The sequence below is a fragment of the Monodelphis domestica genome, chromosome 4 (genome assembly GCF_027887165.1).
Source record: "Monodelphis domestica isolate mMonDom1 chromosome 4, mMonDom1.pri, whole genome shotgun sequence".
NCBI classification, from domain to species: domain Eukaryota; kingdom Metazoa; phylum Chordata; class Mammalia; order Didelphimorphia; family Didelphidae; genus Monodelphis; species Monodelphis domestica.
This window is the reverse complement of record NC_077230.1, coordinates 405,689,918-405,710,460: the sequence shown is the minus strand read 5'-3', so window position 1 is coordinate 405,710,460 and position 20,543 is coordinate 405,689,918. Positions and strand designations below refer to the sequence as shown.

At 44.6% G+C, this 20,543-nt stretch overlaps 1 protein-coding gene across 12 annotated transcripts in view; it reads left to right on the top strand.

Annotated features, from left to right (window-relative positions):
* Window positions 1-20,543, top strand: part of KCNAB2 (potassium voltage-gated channel subfamily A regulatory beta subunit 2) — a 193,722-nt gene that overhangs the window by 152,490 nt on the left and 20,689 nt on the right. For 6 of the 12 annotated variants that reach the window (XM_056795945.1, XM_056795942.1, XM_056795943.1 and 3 more), the window contains 6 exons: window positions 2,741-2,820; window positions 11,001-11,045; window positions 14,501-14,545; window positions 14,879-14,922; window positions 18,609-18,695; window positions 19,616-19,660. In XM_056795945.1, coding sequence (XP_056651923.1) covers window positions 2,741-2,820; window positions 11,001-11,045; window positions 14,501-14,545; window positions 14,879-14,922; window positions 18,609-18,695; window positions 19,616-19,660 — 346 coding nt within the window. The remainder of the gene's footprint in view (window positions 1-2,740; window positions 2,821-11,000; window positions 11,046-14,500; window positions 14,546-14,878; window positions 14,923-18,608; window positions 18,696-19,615; window positions 19,661-20,543) is intronic. The other 6 variants (XM_056795948.1, XM_056795947.1, XM_056795946.1 and 3 more) reach the window with 1 other exon arrangement.

Here is a 20,543-nt window from a genome sequence, read left to right as displayed (position 1 = left end):
CTTGGGCACATAGAAAGTATTTAATAGAACTGCCTGTTTCTAGAGGCGAGCTAGATAGGGTAATGTATAGAGCTTTGGATGAAGAGTCAGGAAGACCTAGGTTCAAATTCTGCCTCACATGTATAAGAAAAAACATTTTTATGCTCATTTTTCAACTCATAGTGACTTGTATATCCATGTATAACATAGCTTGGCAAAGAAGGATCCCTAGCATATCATAAATTGTCCCATGAACATGAAGATGCTGTATATGATTTTTTTTTCACTGTGTGACACTGGACAAATCACTTAACTTTCTACCTCAGTTTCTTCAACTGTAAAATGGGGATAATAACAGTATATACTTCACAGGATGGTTGTGGGGGGTCAAATAATATAATATTTGTGAGAAGAGTTTAGCACAGTGCCTGGCACTTAATAAATGCTTTTTGATAAGGGCATCTACCTAGCACCTTGGATAGAGTTCTAGACCTGAAGCTGTGAGGTTCTAGTTCAAATATGATCTCAGACACTTCCTAACTGTGTGAACCTGGACAAGTCCCTTAACCCTATTTGTCTAGCCTTTGCCCTTCTTCCTTAGAGTTGTCACTGAGACAGACAGGAAAGATTATTTAAAGAAAAGAAACACTTAGTGATTATATTGAGTTGACCTCTTGCTTCAGCGTCATCTTTTGCAAAGAAAGTGATAGATTTAATTTTTTTTATTTAATTTTTTTTAATTAATTTAATTTAATTAGGTAAAGTTAGAGCAGCTGATCTTTAAGGCCACCACTTCCAGCTCTGGAATTCCAGGATTTTTGCCTACATGACTGAAATAGTAACCTTCCTGAGGCATCTCTAGGACGCTATCACTTCCCTGACAAACTAAATCTAAACTACTGTCTCTGCCATTCGAGACTTGTCACCACCTAGTCTTAGTCAATCATTGAACAAGCATTTATTAAATGTCAACTTTTCACCAGCCATTCTGCACCCCAACCTACCCTAACCTTAACTCATACCCTTTCAGACATTCAGTGGCACAGCCATACTCTCAGCCCCTTCGTTTATGCCATTCCCTTTACCTAGAATGAATTCTCCCTTCATCCTCATCTCTTTGGGGGCAAACTCTTACCTTCTGTCTTAGTAATAACTCCAAGACAGCAGCAGGGCAAAGGCTAGGTAAATGGGGTTAAATGACTTACTCAGAATCACACAACTAAGAAGCATTTGAGGCCAGATTTGAACTCGGGTCCTCCTGACTCCAGGCCTGGTACTCTATCCACTGTGCTATCAAGGTGCCCTCATCCCCGTGACTTGAGGGGCTTATGGTCTCTTCCTCCCTTCTAGGGCTCAATTCAGTTACCATCCCCTGAGCTAAAGCTCTCTCTGTCCCTGCATGATCTTGCCATCCTTTAATTTCTTATAGCATTTTGCCCAGCCTGCCCCTCAGCATTTATCCCTCCTGTGTGCCATACTTTGAGGGGGAGTACTTGTCCTTCCCCACGTTATAGTATAAGCTCCATGAGAGCAGCTGGGATTGTAGCTTTCTTTGTATCCCCAGAATGAATATAGCATGTGTTAAGAAAGTATGTTGAGATGAACTGGACGGAATCAGCTCTTCTTTCATTAACGTGGAGAAATTGAGATCTGCCAGCATCTCCCAATAGCTCTGCCGCTAGCTGTCTGTTTGCATCATTGCCTTTAATGGGAGGAAAAGAACTCACCAGCACTGGAGAGAGGATCCTTTTGCATCCCTGGACACATTCCAATCCAGGGCTCCAATTCCAGCAAGGCCACAGCAGAGAATCATTTGGGTTGCCTTGCTTTGATTTAGTGGAGATGTATCCTGCCTTGGAATCAGAGATAATTGTCCATTATTTGCTTAACTGAAAATTAAATCTATCACGCTGGCCCATGCCTGGCACTACTTGCAAATGGGCCGTCTGGCTAAAATACATAACTTGTTGGATATCTTTCTCATGGGCCAATGGGACTTCTCTTCTTTTTCCCAAACCCCCGTTCCTGCGACCCATCTCATTTCACATTTAAAGCCCTTCACAACCCAGCCTCTCCCTATTTCCAGACTTAACACACTTAAGACCCTTCTACATAGTCCAATGATTCTGCCTTCTTACTGTTCCCAAGCCTTAAGACAGTACCCAGCATGGTCTCTTAAAAAAAAAAATCTTATCTTCTGTCCTAAAATCGATATTAAGTATCAGTTGCAAAGCAACTGCCTTAGAATCAGTACACAAAACGGTAAGAATTTTTAAAATACCTGACCTTGGTATAGAGCCCTTTAAAATTTGAAGAGCCATTGAAGTATTTTTAATACACATTGCCCACTCTGAGGGAGTTTAGTGATAAAGTGTTTATGGTAGACCCAACATCCTGTATCTTTCTTGCCTTGAAATATTGGCAAATGCATTTGCCAAACTGAGAACCCAACTCAAGTCAGCGATTTGCAGCCAAGCCCTGAGGCAGGGTGGATGACAGGATAGACTGCTGAACTCCAGGCCATAGGTAGAACCTGATCTCCAGTCCCAGCTCTGCCCATTTATTAGTTTTGTGACCTTGGACAGGTCTCCTCACCTCTGGGCCTCACAAAAAGAGGGAGTTTGACTAGATTGTCTGTGAGGTCCCTTCCAGCTCTAGACCAATGATCTAAGACAAATGGTTTACATTTGAGAGTCTCCTGGAAATTCAGAGCCATCTGGACCAATGTCTTCCTTTCTAATCACCCCTCCTCTCTTATCAGATGGCAGAACAGCTGATGACCTTGGCTTATGATAATGGAATCAACCTGTTTGATACAGCCGAAGTCTATGCTGCTGGAAAGTAAGTATCCTTCTTAGATTGCAGAAAGAAACAGTGGTGTTTCCTTTCCTTTTTCACTAGATACTTTTTCTGGTCAACCCTTTCTTAGGAATCCATCAGGACCAGGGAGCTTGCTCTCTGTTGATGATTATTCTATGGCTAAACAATAAGAGACTGTGCAAGAATTTGCTGGTAAATATTTAATGATCAGCTTTTGGGGGCTCCGGGAGCACACAGTGTGCATACAATACTTTTAAATTTTAACCTGCATTGTTAACATTTTCTCCATCACTTTCTTAATTCTAGACAATCAACAAAAAAATCAATCAGGTGCTTGTAGCATTTGCCAGTTTTCAAGGTGTAAAAGCTCATACTGAGCAATCAGTGAGGCATGAGCTGGCTCCAGTACACCATGGGGACATTTGAGATGGGATGCGGAGCCCACCATGGCTCCAGAAGAGTCATAAATAGAGTTCCTGTCCAATTTTTTTACTTTAAATTACTTTCTAGAGGGAATGTAGTAGAGGGAGAGGGGAGAAACATGACTGAAAGAGAAAGGATGAAGGTCTTTGGAGGGTGATACAAGTGATGTTTGTCATTGGAGCATCAGTACAGAAAGTGGAGATGGATGCCAGGCATTTAGGAAACAGATCACAGGCCTGCCACAGAGACATGGCATAACATTGGCGGGGAACTTCAACTATCCAGATATCTGCTAGAACTCGTAATAACTTCCTAACTTGCCTTAGTGACAGATTCATCCTCCAAAGGGTACAGGAACCAAAAGAGAGAAACTATCATGGATTCTGTTCCCTCAAACAGGGAAGAACTGGTTTCTGTGGTGAAAATGATGGAAAACTTGGGAGGAAATGGCCAATTCATATAAGGGTATGTGAAAGAGGAAGAAAGCTAGCCATAGTCTGATATACACCCTGGATCTGGGGAAAGAAGATCCAGTGGGTTCAGAAGAAATATCTGTGGGACCCATGGACCAAAGTGTTACAGGAAAAGACACTCAAGATTGAAATTCTAAAGATAGAAAGAGAAACAATTCCATTAAAGAGGGAAAAAAGAGAATTGTGTGAAGAGAATGATGTGGAGACCCAAAGAACTCATCAACCAATTTAGATTTTTAAAAAATGTACAGGGGACAGCTATAGGTGACTTGGTGGACTGAGAGACTGGCCCAGAGATGGGAGGGGCCTGGGTTCAAATTTGACTTCAGACATTTCTTAGCTGTGTGATTCTAAAAATATAATTCCATATTGATTCTAAGACAGAAAGTAAGGGTTTAAAGAAATGTACAGAACACAAAAGCAATCCCACTATTACACAGGTAACAGAGTGAATGTGAATATACTACAATGTCTGGGATGCGAGTTTTCACAATGGCCCAAGGCTGGTCAGGAAAGTTAAAGTCAACAATAAGTGGGTTGTTTAGCTACACTGGGGGAAAAAAGTAGGATCAAAGAACAATTAGGTTCTTTCTTTGGGATGGATGGGATAATAGCTTCCTTGCTGCCCTTAATGAAGTTGTCACTGAGCCCAAAAGGTGTCCCAAAAGAGCTGTGAGCTGTGATTGCTGGGCTCTGGTCAGTTATATCTGAAAGCTCATGAAAAAGGGGGGAATACAATAGAATTGGAAAAGGATAAGTGTCCTAGCTTTCCAGAAAGAGAATAGCAGAAGAGGAGCTAGGTAGCACAGTGGCCAGAGCACTAGACCTAGGGTGGGAGGATGTAGGTTAAAGTCTGGCTTTAAACACTTCTGCTGTGTGACCCTGGGCAATTCACTTAACCCCAACTGCCTAGCTCTTGTTGCTCTTGTCTTAGAATTGATACTTACACAGAAGGGGGGAGGGAGAGAGACAGAGACAGAGAGAGAAAGAGAGGAAGAGAGAGAGAGAGAGAGAGAGAGAGAGAGAGAGAGAGAGAGAGAGAGAGAGAGAGAGAGAGAGAGAGAGAGAGAGAGAGAGAGAGGGAGAGAGAGGGAGAGAGAGAGAGAGAGAGAGAGAGAGAGAGAGAGAGAGAGAGAGAGAGAGAGAGAGAGAGAGAGAGAGAGAGAGAGAGAGAAGAGCAGCACGTCTGCTAGTTAAGAGACCAGTGACTGACTTCAACTCCTGGGAAAATCCTAAAAAGCATTGTTAAAGGTATGGTTGCAAATATCCAGAAAGGGCAGCACTGATGATAAAGTGCCAGCAGGGTTTGAACAAGGACAGGTCATGCCAACCTCTCCTCATTTTCTTTATGATAGGATCAGTCAATCAACATAATTATTAAGCACCTACTATGTGCCGGGCACTGTGCTTAGCAGTGTTTCCTGGATTCCTGGATAGTAGAGGAGGGGAATGCTAGGGATATGATTTACCTAGATTTTGTCAAAGCTTTTGATAGAAATAACTCATGTAAAGCATCTCATGGTACTTTTGTGGAGGATTTGGAAAGATATGGACCACACTATCTGATGAAGTTGGAGGGATTCAAAACTAGGTGATTGACTGAACTCAGAGTGATTGTTGATGATTTGACATCAATATGGCAGGTGATCTCCACTGGAGGGATCTGCCTTGGCCATGGGCTGTGTAGTAATTTCATCAGTTACTTAGCTAACAGAACAAGCGGCACGCTCAAATCATTGTTAGATGACCCCAAGCTGAGAAGGATGGCTAACATGGCCAATGACAAGAGGATCTTGACTGGCAATAGACCAACCTGGACTTAATAAGGGGAAATCCAGTGAGGATAAATATAAAATCTTTCACTTAGATACAAAAAAAAATCAGCTTCACAGGAACAAGATGTTCCTAGTTAGGGAACATTTGATTGTGAGCTCCTAGAGGTGGGGACCATCATTTCTCTCCTTTAGCCTCCCCAGCACTCAGCACAATGCCTGGCACATAGTAAATATGTTCCAATCAACATGTTTATTGATTGACTGTTTGAGGTGCTCTGAAAAAGATCTAAGATGTCAAGGTCAATATGGGCTTGCTGTCACAGCAATGGAATATGATAGCCAAAGAAGCAGATGCCCTCTTGGACTGCATTAGGAGGGGCATAGCTTTCAGTAACAGGGAGACGAGAGTCCTGCTGTGCATTGCCCTTATCTGACCTTATCTGGAGCATCTGGTTCAGTTCTGAGCACCTCTGTTTATAAAGAATATTAGGTGTCCTGAGGAGGGCATCCAGGATGGTGAGGGACTTGGAATTCATTTCATATAAGACACAATGGATAGAGTATTGGACCTGGTGTCAGAAAGATTCATCTTCCTGAGTTCAAATCCAGCCTCAGATACCGACTTGCTGGGTGACTCTGGGCAAGTCACTTAACTCTTTTTGACTCAGTTTCCTTAACTGTAAAATTAGCTAGAAAAGAAAATGGCAGACCAGTATAATATCTTTACCAAGAAAACCCCAAATGGAGTCATGAAGAATCAGACCTGACTAAACACCAAGAATGCACTGCATGTATGGAGTTGTCAGGATCTGCAGTGACTGATGGCTGAAGTGACAAGTTGCTTTCTTTGGCTTTGGGCACTTATTACTCCCACTGAGGGAGTGTCCACATCATTAGAGGAGTTGGGGCGGGGTCCTTTTTCATAGGTTTACTGACCTTCTAATCAAGTCAGAACATCAGAGAACTTTCTATCCCTCTGGTGTCCTTGGTGATCCACCAGGAAAGGCCATCTTGCTCAGCTCTCCGACATGAAGATGACCTGTGCCCAGTCCAATGTTCCTTTATATTTTCTTTTCTTATAGTTGCAATTAGGGCTGCAGAGAATTTCCCGGAGATGTGGAAAATAGAACCTTTTACCCTAGAGTACCATTTTAAGCACTTAATGTCTCTGCAATGATCTTTCTTCTTCAATTATGGAGAAGCACAGCCCACTCCAGCCCAAGCTGTTGGCTTAAAATTCAGAGAGTAGATGTAATCAAATCATTCCACTCTCCACATCCAGTTTCCAAAAGGCATCTTTTGTTTTGTCAATCATTCATTTGAACCTTGCATCAGTTCTTCACATTGACCAGAATTACATGAAGTAGGGAAGTATAAGGAATACAGGATGGAGTAAAAAAGACTGAGGTTCAAATTCTGGTGAACTGCCCCCCTATTCTCTGTGTGACCCTCATGTGCATTACTTAACTTCTCTGGGCCTCCTTTTCCTTGTTTGTTTATTTTTTTAAAAAAGGAGATGTTTTGTTTCTTTTCTACCTATCACCATCATAATCCGCATGTTGATTAAGTACCTACTATGTGCCAGGCAGCTAGGGGATACAATGAATAGAGCACCAGACTTTGCTTCAGAAATATATGAGTTCAAATCTGGCCTCAGACATTTACTAGCTGTAGAACTCTGGAAAAGTCACTTACCTTTGTTTGCCTCAGTTTCCTCAGCTGTCCAGTGAAGACAAACTGGAAAAAGAAATGGGAAACCACTCTAGTATCTTTGTCAAGAAAACCCCACAATGAAGTCACAAAAAGTTGGACACGACTAAAAAAATGACTGAACAACAAGTCAATATACATGTCAAAGTCCCCTTACATGAGAGTAGAAGGTGGGGAGGCTAGAAAGACCGTGAGCCAGAAGCAGAACTGTACGCATTGCAAGAGAAACAAGAATGTCCCCAGAGGTCCATGACAATGGCCACCATTGTCTCCCTGCCATCTTGGATCTCAGGCCTGGGAACCCACTGTGCTAAAGTTCATTGATGCCCAAGACTGCAGGCTGCCCACTTAGGACCCTAGATACCATGGGAGGCTAGCATGTGCCCTGGAGACTCTGGCCTGGACACCAAGTTGTCTACGAAGTGCAGAATTACTCCTGACTTAGAGGCCAGTCCAGATCTTTAACTTACAGGGAGTCAGGTCCTCTGACTTCAGATTCTGCACACTTCCCACTGCACTATGATATCCTAGATTTCTTGGTTGGCATTAACATGGCCTTCTCTAGGCATAAGTAGAACCATATAAGGCTTATGAGCAAAGCAGTATGATGTGGTATATTGACTGTGGAGTCAGAAGACCTGGGTTCAAATCCCACTTCTGTTATGACCTTGGGCAAGCTAGAGGCAGCTGGTGACAGAGTGGATAGAATATTGGGCCTGAGATTAAGAAAGCCCTAGTTCAAATCCAGTCTTAGACATTTATTAGCTGGGTGACCTTGGGCAAACCACTTCACCTCTTTCTTCCTCAGTTTCCTCAACTGTAAAATGGAGATACTAATAGCACCCACCTCCCAGGGTTGTTATGAAGATTAAATGAGATAATACTTGTGAAAAGCACATAGTTGGCATTTAATAAATGCTTATTCTCTTCCCTTCCCCCTACTTCCCTCCCCTGCAGACTAGTGAACCTTCCTGGGATCTGTGGTCTTGTGAACAGATGACCTCCCAGGTCCTTTCCAACTCTAACCCTACAAGCCTATGCCTCTCTCCCAGTTCAGTTCAACTATGCAAGCTGCTAGGTGTTCTAGGTCCCAAAGGTTGAAAAATTGCACAGCCTTTCCCTTCAGTGGGCTTGCAGTTCACTTTGAGGGACATAGCAAGTCAGGAAAATCTGAGTTCAAATCTTGCTGCCTCAGACACTTCACTAACCATATGACCTGGGGGGAAGGGAATGGCAACAAGCATTTACTAAATACTTACTTTGTTCCAAGACCTCTATAGATATTATCCCATTTGATCCTTACAACAACCTCAGGAGGTAGTTGTTTTAATTGTTCCCATTTTACAGATGAGGAAACTGAGGCAGGCAGCAGTTAAGTGACTGGTCCAGGGTCACACAGTTAGTGCATACTTATGGGCAGATTTAGAATCAGATCTTCCTGACTCCGGATCTGCCTTTCTATCTACTCTAGCTGCTGCCTCAAGCATCTTCATTGCTCTAGTTCTCATTTCTCACCTGTAAATTTAAGGAATTGAACTTGGCCCTAAGGCCTCTTCCAGCCCTAGATCTATGGTCCTGTTCCCTCATCAAAAGCCAGCTTCATACTGAAGTGGGGTGGGGGCCCATAAAAGTGCTCTGTGACCCCTCGACGCCTTACCTCCCTTCAGAAACAAACCATGAGTGGCTTTGGCCATGAATCATGAATAGACCCCACAGCAGAGGAGCTGATGGCACACAAACCCTGATCCCGTGCCCAAGCCCAGGGCTTTCTCTGCTGGGAGAGCCTGCCTACAGCCTCTCAACAGATGCTCATTTGGGAAGCCTTCCAAAGAGATGCCATGTCTGCACACCTGGCCCAACTCATCAAAACCTCCACAAGTTTAGGAGGGCGAGTGCGATGGTGGCAAATGCTTCCTCCAAGAATACATCCTTAAACATTTCCTGTTTGGTCGCTTGGCTTAATTTCCTCAATTTAATCTTTCTCTGGAAGCCTAGCCCAGGTATCACAGGAAAGGGCCAGATCACGGCTCTTACTTAACCGAGAGTCTGTAAACTTGGGTCTCTCCTTTTTTGATGACCATATTTCTCTATCATTGGTTTTTCTTGGAATCCTATGTATTTTATGCATTTAAAAAAACAGTTCACAAGGGCAGCTAGGTGGCACAGTGATAGAGTAGCAGGCTTGTAGTTGAGAGGAGCTAGATTCAAATCTGGCCTCAGTTGTGTGACCCTGGGCAAGTCATTTAACCTCATGTGCCTAGCCCTTGCCCTTCTGTCTTAAGAGTTGGGACTAGAACAGAAATTAAGAGATTAGGGGGGAAAAGTCCTAAGAAAGAGTCCATAGGTTTCACCAGACTGCCGCCCAAGGAGTCCAGGACACCAAAAAAGGATAAGACCTCCTGGATTAAAGGGAGAGAATAAAGATACAGGCGCTGAGCTGGTTTTTATTCACAAGATCATAGAATCTTGGCTAAACGGGACCCCAGAGGCCAGCTTCTCCAACTCTCCCATTTTATACATGGAAAAACTGACTTCCTCAAGGTCAAACATCTTTAGAGCCTGATTGTGCCTGGTACTGTGCCAGATGATGAGCATTGTTGTTATTTGGTCATTTTTCAGGCATGTCTGACCCTTCATGACCCCATCTGGGGTTTTCTTGGCCAAGAACTGAAATGGTTGGCCATTTCCTTCTCCAGCTCATTTGACAGGTGAGGAAACTGAGGCAAACAGGGTTAAGTGACTTGCCCGGGGTTGCCCAGCTAGTAAGTGTCTGAGGCTGGGATTTGAACTCAGGAAAGTGAGTGCCAACTAGCTGCCTTTGATGCTGGGTCTACGAAGGCAAAAATAAACCCAGTCCCTGCCCTCAAGGAGCTTCCACTCCCCTAGAATCGTGAAAGGACACTAAGTGGAAGCCTGTGGATGTGGTTCTTTAAGGGGCTAGTGAAGACTGTGTAAGACATCAGGAAGCTGGCTTGCCAATTAGCCTTCCTGGCTCACCTCCAGCAGGTTGGAGTATAGGACAGATTCTGACCTCTCTCTTGATTTTCACCCCAGATCATTTTGTTACCAGCAGAAACAAACACCCCCAAAATTCCCAGAAGGTCCCTTGGGACTTCCATGGCCCAGCAAACTGGCAGCAAGTCTGCCAGCTGACCTGGTTCTGTCCAAGTTTGGTTGGGGATTCAGAGTGATACAGAGCAGAATAAATCACCCCAAATGCAGCATCTGTCTCCTTATTGTTTAAAAAAAGGAACTCCTCGTCCTGCCCCCACACACACATGCCACATCACTAGTAGCTCTCAGCCCTCTAAGTTCGTACCCTCCATAGGGAGGGAGGCGATCACTGGCTCTGGAACCTAAGAGGATGGGGACCTCGCCACAGACGCCACTCCATGAATAATTTACCTTTTTTAAAAATGTAATTGTCTGGAAACAATCAGCCAAGGGAAGCCGCCTCGTTGTTGCCAGTGGGTTTCTGAGCTCTGTCGACCAAACGGCGTCCAGATGCTGCCATGGCCTCCACCTCCAAGCCGTGTCCTGGCCAGGTTCTCTGAGCCTGGACGGACCCAAGTAGCTGCCGGGGGCATCTCGTCCCTGGGGCACTTAATGCTTTGAGACCATGTTTCTCCTCTTCCACCTGGAGCAAGTGGAAACAGGCCTGGGTTCTTCGCAATCATACCTACCAGCCCTCAAATGGCATTAGCACTCCCAGAAAGCAAAGTACTGATGCATCTGGCTGTCATTACCAAGCTGGCTTCAATTTTCTGTGATTTCCCTTAATGGCTTAATGAAATCCCCGTGTCTCCATCTTGTTTTGCAGAGCTGAAGTCGTCCTGGGAAATATCATTAAGAAGAAAGGATGGAGGTAATGAGCGTTCATTCTCTGTGGTCACTCTCCCACTGCCCACATTGAGAGGCCTGTTTGCAGACCCCTTTGTTCTAATGACCATGGGAAGGTAGGGAGCTTTTCGGAGGACAAAACTCAGAGGCAGGCTGGGAAATCAGCCCTGTGGTCCCCAGGACAAGCAGACCTCCGTGTTGCCTTGAGGCATCCAAGCCCCAAATTGCTTCGTGGCAGGAAAATGAGGGTTGGATTTCTTTTCTCCTTTTTCTAATTGCCAAGCTGAGTGCCCCAGGGATACCCTGTCCAGCTCATCGTGCAGGCAAATCATCTTCAACTCACAGAAACCCTGAGGGTTCAGGATTTTTTTCCTAATGGGATATAGTGAGAGAGGGGGCTTCTTTCTTGTTGGGTAGGTGGGGTTGGACACCCCTGACAATAGTGAAAACCCCCCACCCTGAGCAAAGCAAATAATGACCTGTCACCGTGGTTACTGTTTGTTTCACTGGGGAGGGTGGGAATTCCCAGACTGACTTCTTAAAAGTCTGTTGTTGCCCAAGATGGGGAGATAATTTATTATTAATAGTAAGAGTTGGCATACATATAGTGATTTAAGGTTTGCAAAGCACTCTTACAGAAGTGATCCCATGTACTCACAACAACCCTGTGAAATAAATCGTATGGGGATTATCATCCCCATTTTATAGATGGGGAAACTGAGGCTTACCCCATCACATAAGCTGGTAAGTGCTAGAAGCAAAATTGGATTAGAGGTCTCTGCTGTCTTCCAGTCCAACATTCCTTCAACCACAATCCTCTGTCTCTAATTTTGCATTTATAAAAGGGAACTGAGAACTCATAACAGGTCTCTGAAGCTAACTAGTCTAGATACCTCACTAAGGACTTTTATTCTGTCCTACCTTCACATAAGATTAATTGGATGGAATTCAACAACCGTTTGCTGAGTGCCTGCTGAGACCAAACAGGGCAGTCTAGTTGGACCAGAGAACTCATTCCACTGAAGAATGACTCCAAAAGGCTAAATTCTGGATGGGAAACTTCCTGAGGCAAAAAAGACCCTCCCGAGTATTAGTATACTTTCCTGTGGTGCTTTCATTTCCTCCCTAAAGGACACTTGTTTTCTTTGAAAGCTCCCCTTTTTAGCAGTTGATATGTAGGAGCTAGATTCAAAGACTTGCTCCTTTTCCTTCCTTTGGCTGCTGTTTGGCATCTAAAGCTCTTCCCAGGCTAATTGTGGCCTATCTTTCAAGACAGATTTCCTGGTGCTGTCCCCCATGCACTCTGTGCCCCCAAACACACACAACAAGCCTTTTGCCCAAATTTCATCCCATTACCTCCCTGCTTTCTCTTATTTCTTGGATTCTCTAATTCCATTCAATAATAATAATAATAACATAAGTAGCTGGCATTTTATATAATTCTTTACAAATATCACCTCAGTTTTTCCTCACAACAATACTGCCATCTATGTGGTGTTCTTACTCCCATTTTACAGAATAGGAAACTGAAACATCAAGTCCCATAGCTAGTAAGTATCTGAAGCTGAATTTGAACTCAGGCCTTCCTGACTCCAGATCCAATGTGAGCTGTGGACTAAGGCACCAGTAAGCTAGTTCAAGAACCTCCTCCCACCTGAAGACCTTCCTGATTAACCCCTCCCCAAGTTGTTAGTGGTCTTCACCTCCACCCCTTGAAATTACTTTACACATATCTTGTATTTGTATATCTGTAGTAGAATATAACCTTCCAGGGAGTAAAGACTGTTTCATTTTTGGCTTTGTGTTCCCAATATCTCGTACTGTGCCTAGGAAGTGGTAAATGTCTTTAAAAATGCCTATTAAATTGAATTGAATCATTTTTGAAAAATCATAGATTTAGAGTTGGAATTGAATTGAATTAAATTTGTAGGACCATAGATTTCAAGTCAAAATTGAATAGAATTCATGGGATTGTAGATTTAGAGGTGCAACTGAATTGAATTAGCATCATAGGACCCACAGATTTAGAGTTGAAATTGAAATTCATATGATTATAGATTAAAACTGCAATTGAACTGACTTCATAAGATCATAGATTTAGAGTTGAATTGCATTGTAGTGAATTGCAGAGGTGTAGTCTAGAATCCCATAGCTAATAGTGGCCCTTCGAGCTATTTTCCATCTCAGCTGATTCATGGCCAGGGCTCCCCTCTGTCTCTCCTTTGCCCACATCTGGTCATCTCTTTCCAGCGAACATACCTGAAGCTTCTGGAAAGCTCACTGAGAAGGCACACTGCCCTCCTTTCAAGCTGTGACCTAGCTGGCTGTTTGCTAGTATCTCAGGTCCTCCAAACCACTAGATGTGATTTCATCTGAAGTGGCAAATGAGCACAGTGGTTAATGCATCTTTATTTTCAGAAATGTCACAAGCAATTAGGATGCTGTGCTTCGTCTCCTTCCCTTCCCTCTCAAGTGCCATTTAAAATCTCAGCCGTTGTTCCTCAAGAAGCCACCACGGTTCTAATTATTTACACCCCTCCTCAGGTCCCATCAAGGTTGTTTCTTTGCTATAATTGATCTTAAAATAAATTCCTCTCCACTCCATAATTAAAGGAAATTGCACTTATTAGCAAATCTCATGATTATGTCTTAGGTGAATACATATGGAAATAAATAGTAGGTCATCCTCTAGGCCTGTAGGTAGTGCTCTCTGGAAGCTGCCTGATGATGGCACTGTCCATGGTAGTGGTTTAAAGTAGCAGAGATCTCTGAGGATTGACTTGGGGGAGGATATGACAACTGCCATCCACAGGACTTGGACTGTCCTTTTTTATGCTGGCCTAATACTTTGAGGAGCTTTGATCATTCTCATTGACCTAGATCACGATCCTCTCCCTTGGCTTTGTAGGAGATCTCTGAGAATTGGCCTAGCCAAAAAACAGAATCCTTTGAGGCTAACCCTCTAGCCTCAGTTAGGCTGGTCCTGAGCATTCCCTGGGTCCTTTGTTGATATCTTCCTGAAATGCCCCAGAGCAGAGAGGTAATACTAGGTTCTCAAAGATAAGTCAATGAAACACAGGTTCCAGTGGGTCCTTCTGAACCGAAAAGGTACCAGGTGCCCACTTGGGCCCTATTTTACATGACCCTTAAAATCCAAGGCCCATCTGTGGCTCTGGATCTGGGTAGCTCCTGATCATTCCTTGTTTGGAAGGAAGGCATTAATTAGTGTTTGTTCACAAGCTGTTTGCTTTTAAAAGTACATTGTATAAGGTGATTCCAAGTGAGGCCATTTATAAATGGGCCACCCTGTCTATGACCAAATGATTCAGTCAACCTCTTATTTTAATGGCATTGATTGATTGATAGATGGTGACACTGGAAGGTGTGGGCTGCTCTATGGCCATTCTGAATGTATGCATGTATGTATGTAATCACACCCAGTTGTGATGGGAATATGACCTCTTTTCCTTTGTTTTACAGACGATCTAGCCTGGTCATTACAACCAAAATCTTCTGGGGAGGAAAGTAGGTCAATTTACTTATTTGTTTGTTTTGACTAGCACCAGTCCTATTATTACCCTTCGATCTTGTGAAGTGATCCATAGGATAGTCAAGGACATCCCGGGCCTGTCCACTGAGGGGAGACCACTGTCAGACCTCCAGGAATTAGAGCTTGCTGGCATAGGGGATCAGGCAGTTTCAGGGGCAGGATGGAGAGGAGGCTCCTTAGACTATCCAGGCATGATCAGAATCCCCAACTAGACTCTGTTTGTGTCCATGGGCAGTGCCAATTCAGGGAAAGGGGTAAATGAAGAAATTGGACTTGTGTTTCATACATATTGTTGACCTGTTTTTCAGAGCAGAGACAGAGAGAGGCCTGTCCAGAAAACACATAATAGAAGGTAAGACCCAGGCCCACCTCCATTAATCCACAGGCTACCATTTTCAAAGAATCCAAGAGCAAGAATGGTAGCTCACATATTTCAAAGGGCTTACTGGTCACAAAGCCATCTTCTTGACTCCCCTGTGTGGTAAGTAGTGAAGGGATTATTGTTCCCTTTTTGTAGATGCAGATACTGAGGCTTGGAAAGATGGGCTAGTTAGCTGAAGGACACCCAGCCAGTTAAGAGGTCAAACCAGGACCAGCCCATGTCTCCATCATCTCTTTAGTACAGACCTCAGATTCATCTATTTTCAGCCCTCTTCTTTCATGGAGAATCATAGGAACCTCAAGTGAAAGAGATCTCCCAGATTATCTAGTCTAACCAAGAGTTCCCTCTGCCATACAAGTCTCTGCTGGAAGATCTTCAGTAAGCAAGGAACCCACTACATACAGAGACTTGTATCCACAAATGGATACCTCTAATTATTAGAAAGTGTCTCCTTCCACAGAACCTCATTTGCCTTCTATAGCTTGCCATTAACAATTCTCATCCCTTCCTCACATGACAGCCTCTAAATCTTTCTCCCAACCCAACTCTGCCATATAGACACACCCTCCTGTCTCTAAACTCAACATTCCCCCATTTTATCTTTTTTGAGTTGTTTTCTAATTTCGTACAACTCTTCATGACACCATCTGGAGTTTTCTGGGCAAAGATGCTGGAGTTGTTTGCCATTTCCTCCTCTGGCTCATTTTACAGATGGGGAAATTGAGGCAAACAGGGTTAAGTGACTTGTAAAGGGTCACAGAACTAGTAAGTCTCTGAGGCCAGATTTGAGCTCAATAAATGCATCTTCCTGACTCCAAGCCTGGATTCTATCCACCACACCACCTAGCTGCCCCAAATGTTGTTGTTTTTCAGTCATGTCTGACTCTTAGGGACAACATTTGGGGTTTTCTTGGCAAAGATGGTGGAATAGTTTGCCAATTCCTTCTCTGGCTCATTTTATGGATGAAGAAACTTCTATCATCATTCATATAACATGGTCCCTATTCCCTTTGCCTTCCTGGCTATCCTCCTTGACACACGATGCAACTTGCCAATGTGGCCCCCAAAACTGAATAGAATACTCCAGTCTGACCACATCAGAGGACAGGAGGACTAGGTTCTCTTCCTCATTCTGGATACTTCTGCCTCTATTATGAATGAAAAAGTTTCTAGGATGCATGGATGGATGAAAAAAGGCATCCATTCAGCAGTTACTATATGACAGGCACGATGCAAAATGCTGTAGATACAAAGCAAGACATTCCCCTGATCCCCTCAAGGAACTTACATTCCTAATGGGGGAGAAGCAACACATAATGGGAGAGCTTTGAGATTTTATTCCCTTTCTACATTGCTTCATTGATTTTTACTGAATTGAAAGTCCCCTCAAATAATCCCCACCCTGATCAAAGTCATCTAAAACTCAGACTTGGGACTTGTTCTCGTTGTTTAAGATATAGCAGAACCCTAGCACTATTTGGGGGAACAAGACTAATGCCCACCCAGCATAGAGAAGTGATTTTTCTGGGAGATGATTTGATACACTGCATTGCTGAATCTGGATGCTAACGAATCAGAAGAAAGCAGTTCTTTATCCTTTTCACAACCATGTCCATGGAAAGGGGTCCTGTGGCTCTCCCTTTGTAAGTTCTCTCCTCCCATGTATTCTTATCCCTAATCCCAAAGTCTTTTTTCCTCTGGATTGTTGTTGCTGTTGCTGAGTCATGTCAGTTATATCCAACTCTTTATGGCCCTGCAAAGACACTACAATGGTTTGCCATTTCCTTCTCCAGCTCATTTCATAGATGAGGAAATTGAGGTAAATCAGGTTACATGACTTGCTCAGGGTCACACAGCTAGTAGGTGTCTGAAGCTAGATTTAAACACAGGAAAATAAGTCTTCCCCACTCCAGACTCAGCACTCTATCCACTGCACCACCCAGCTGCCTTCTCTGGATGAAACAATTCCTATAATCTCAGAGTTGGAAGGGACCTCAGAGGCCATCTAACCCAACAACCCATGCCTAAACAAGTCTTTCCTTTACAAACTTAAATGGTCTTCCCAGTTTGGCTTGAAGACCTCAAGTGATGATGAGCTCACCACCTCTCAAAGCTGCCCATCCCCTTTTGGTGCTTTGTAATTTGGTTGATTGTATTTTCCCAAATAATCTTTTCTATAGCTCTGGTAGGACATTTTCCTTTCATTGGGGCTGACTTGATCTCTTTGCCCCTTCCTTCCTCCAGTCTCCAGATTGCTCCTAGTTCTTCCCTCTGGACTCAATCAAAGCAGGTCTAATTTCTCTTCCGTGATACAGCTCCTCAAATACTCAAAGACAGTTCTTAGCTCTCCCATTCATTTCTCCATCCTTAGGCTAAGGATGCCCAATTCCTTCAGTCAAACCTCATGTGGGTTTATTTCCCCTATCTTTCTAAATCCTTCTCCCCAAACCTTCTATAGTAGCTGAAGAAACCTGACAGCTATGCCTTCCCACAAAGGTCATACAGTCATAAGACTGCCCCAACACATACAAGTTTGTCTTTGAGACCAAAGTCCTGGCAGGCAGGAGGCCTGAATTCCCCCTCATGCTCCCTCCAGTCCTGAGTTCTTATCCCTTAAGGATAAATCATAAGCCAATACTTCTCAAGGGAGCAAGGCTCCTTCCTTAAGTCCCCAAGATATTGGATTATACCTACTGACCTTTGATTTTGTAGGTAGAAGCTTTCTGGGAAATGAAGCAGTGGCAATCCTGACTTTGGGGCTGAAATATCTAGACCAATGATGGTGAACCTTTTTGAGATTGAGTGTCACGTCCTGCCCATCCCCAGAAACCACCACCTTGCCCCTCGCCCCCCCTTACCTCAGACAGGGAAGGGAGAAAGCACCTCTACTGGGTTGCTGGGCAAGACGGGTGGGTAATAAGAGAAATGTCCTCAGCACAGGTGAAGAATGAGAGGGGAGTGGCTCAAGTGCTCTGCTCCCCTACAGCTCTGCCACCTGTGCCCACCTTACCCTCTGTGCATACCCATTGGGCTGCTGTGCAGAGGGGCAAGGGATATGAAAAAAATATCATCAGGCACAGTGGAGAGAGGATGGGGAGCAGCTCCACTCAAGTTCCTCTGCCTTTCTAGTAACAAACTTGGGGGCAAGGGACAGTGCATGCACCCACAGAGAGCACTTTGCATGCCTTCTTTGGCACCTGTGCTATGGTTTGCTAGCACTGATCTAGACTAAAACACCAAACTGCCCTCGGAGTTCTAATCCTTACTCTCCCCACCTTGCTATGGGATCTCACGCAATTCTTTATCCCTAATTTTTTTCATACATCTAATAAAAAAGAGACCCAAGAGCTCTTTAAGGCAGGAACTGTTTGTTGACTATTTTGTTTGACTTCGTATGCCCAACACCTAGCCCAGTGTGTATATCACTTGAATAACTGGGATCACTTTTTTAAAATATATAAATAAATTAGGTCATGAACCATTTAAAAAAAAAACACCTGATGAGTTCTTAATAAATGCCAACTGTGTATTTGTGCAGAATTAGCCTGATGACCTCTTCTGCCTTTTACATCTGGCAGATTAAGCCTGGGCACCTGCACAAGTGTCCTAAGCCCTCAATAGATGTCTGGTGACAGTTCTGATGTCTTCTTCCCTAGGGCTGAAAGCCTCTTTGGAACGGCTACAGTTAGAGTACGTGGACGTGGTATTTGCCAACAGGCCTGACCCTAACACTCCTATGGAAGGTAGGTCCTCTTGATAAAACACCAGCCACCATCTCCCCACCCAAACCCAGGTGTGATTGTCCATGAGACGGAGGCATGTTGAGGGGAGGCAGCTGATCCCACCGACCCAATGCCAGGGCGCAAGACCACGCGGGCTCAGCGTGGAGAGCCAACCAGCAAGCCACAGAGATACTTTTTAACCTTCCATGTCCGTGGTTTGGCCAGGGAAGGTGGGATCTCTCAGGCCTGGAAGTGACAAGGGAGACCAGGCAGGGTGGAGGGCAAGACCCCTCCTGCTGGAAAAGAGACCCAGGTATCTCTCCATCCAATACCCCCTTCCTCAAGCCCCTCTGCCAACATCTCCTCGCTGGGAGGAGAACTCTGTCCTTGCCTCTCTGGTTTCACATCCAACCTCGTGCTCACCTTCTGTGTTTCTCGATTGCATGGAATGTTGAACCCCCTCCCCAAGTTAACATCTCCTTAGCAAAGCAGGGCCCCACTAATCCTCTGATCTGTCCTGTTTGTGTTCTCTCCAGCCGTGTTTTGTTGGGTGTCTTAGTGTCCTTTGCTTGGGGGTGGAATGAGTTAGGCATCTTCTCTCGTGTCAGGGGAGCAACGCTCGATGTTGGAAGGGGTTGGAGGATTTGGGTCTTTGGTTCTCTGAGCCCGCCCATTGGCCCCCTCACTACTTGGCCACAGACCTCTCCTCCTTGGTTGCTTCACTGCTTCAGAAACCTAGAAAATCATGCATCTGAGATGTGATTCCCTCCCATCCCCCATCAGTTTATTTATACCGATATATTTTCCTTAAAACAAGTGGTCTTTGAAAGGTGATTTATGCCTCCCTCCCCTCCCCTCCTGCCCCCCTTTGTCATAGCGTGCCTTACAGTATTCCAGCAGTTATAAACTCTGGTCTCTTTAAATCTTTCTTTTATCACCAGGGGACCCATTTAGTTCTTCCAAGTCAAGAACATTCATCATAGAAGGTACATAGTACCCGCAGTCCGACTATTGACTTCTGTGTCCAAGTGGCATTTTATGAGACAGATTCTGTATTTTATTTACACTACTCCCTTACACCCTGATGACAAACTTCTCCATAAAATGCATAAAGAAAAAAACTGCCCTCTGAGAACATCTTGCAAGTAAAAGGAAAAAGCCAACTAGCCTCTTAGTTCCTAGTGTCCCCCTCCCCTGTACCCCAGTTCATGTGGTCACGACATTCCTTTCTCCCTCTCCTCCTCTCCCTTTTCTGCATGCCTGCCCCCACCAGCCCCACCCCGGCGTGCTTGTATTGCTAGAGAGCTCATCAGGTGATGGTTCTGCCTGGGGGCCTCCTCTCTGTTTGGGGGGGACAGTAGTGGTGCCCCATGACATCTCTGCCGCACTCAGGGAGTACTGGCTGGAGGCGTGGGTGGGCTTTGACGAGGCATGAACAGATCAGCAGCCCCCAGGCCATCTAGTCTGGGCCCTCATCCCCATTTTCCCAAGACCTTGACATTGCAACACCCGTGTCTCTGTTCAGAGGCGTAGCGTGGAAGCTGGTAAGTGTGCATTTTTGCCAGATGGCTGGCTGGTCAGTGCCAGCTCTCCCTACGGCAAACTCCCCGTAGGCTTGCTGGTTGTTTGGTTGGCCCTCCTGAGCAATTGATCTCCAGCTGCTGGGCTGCCTGCTGATTGGTTCACCCCTTGCCGTGTTACCTGATCTCTCCATGGAGAGGAGACTGACTGGATCCTTCTTCTCCCAGAGAATGAGGACTAGAGTTGGGCAAAATTTGGAAAACACTAGTGGCATGGAGGGGCTGGGCTTCCACTGCCCATGAAGTCCCTGCACCCTCGCCAAGGTAAAAGGTGACCCAGCATCCCCCA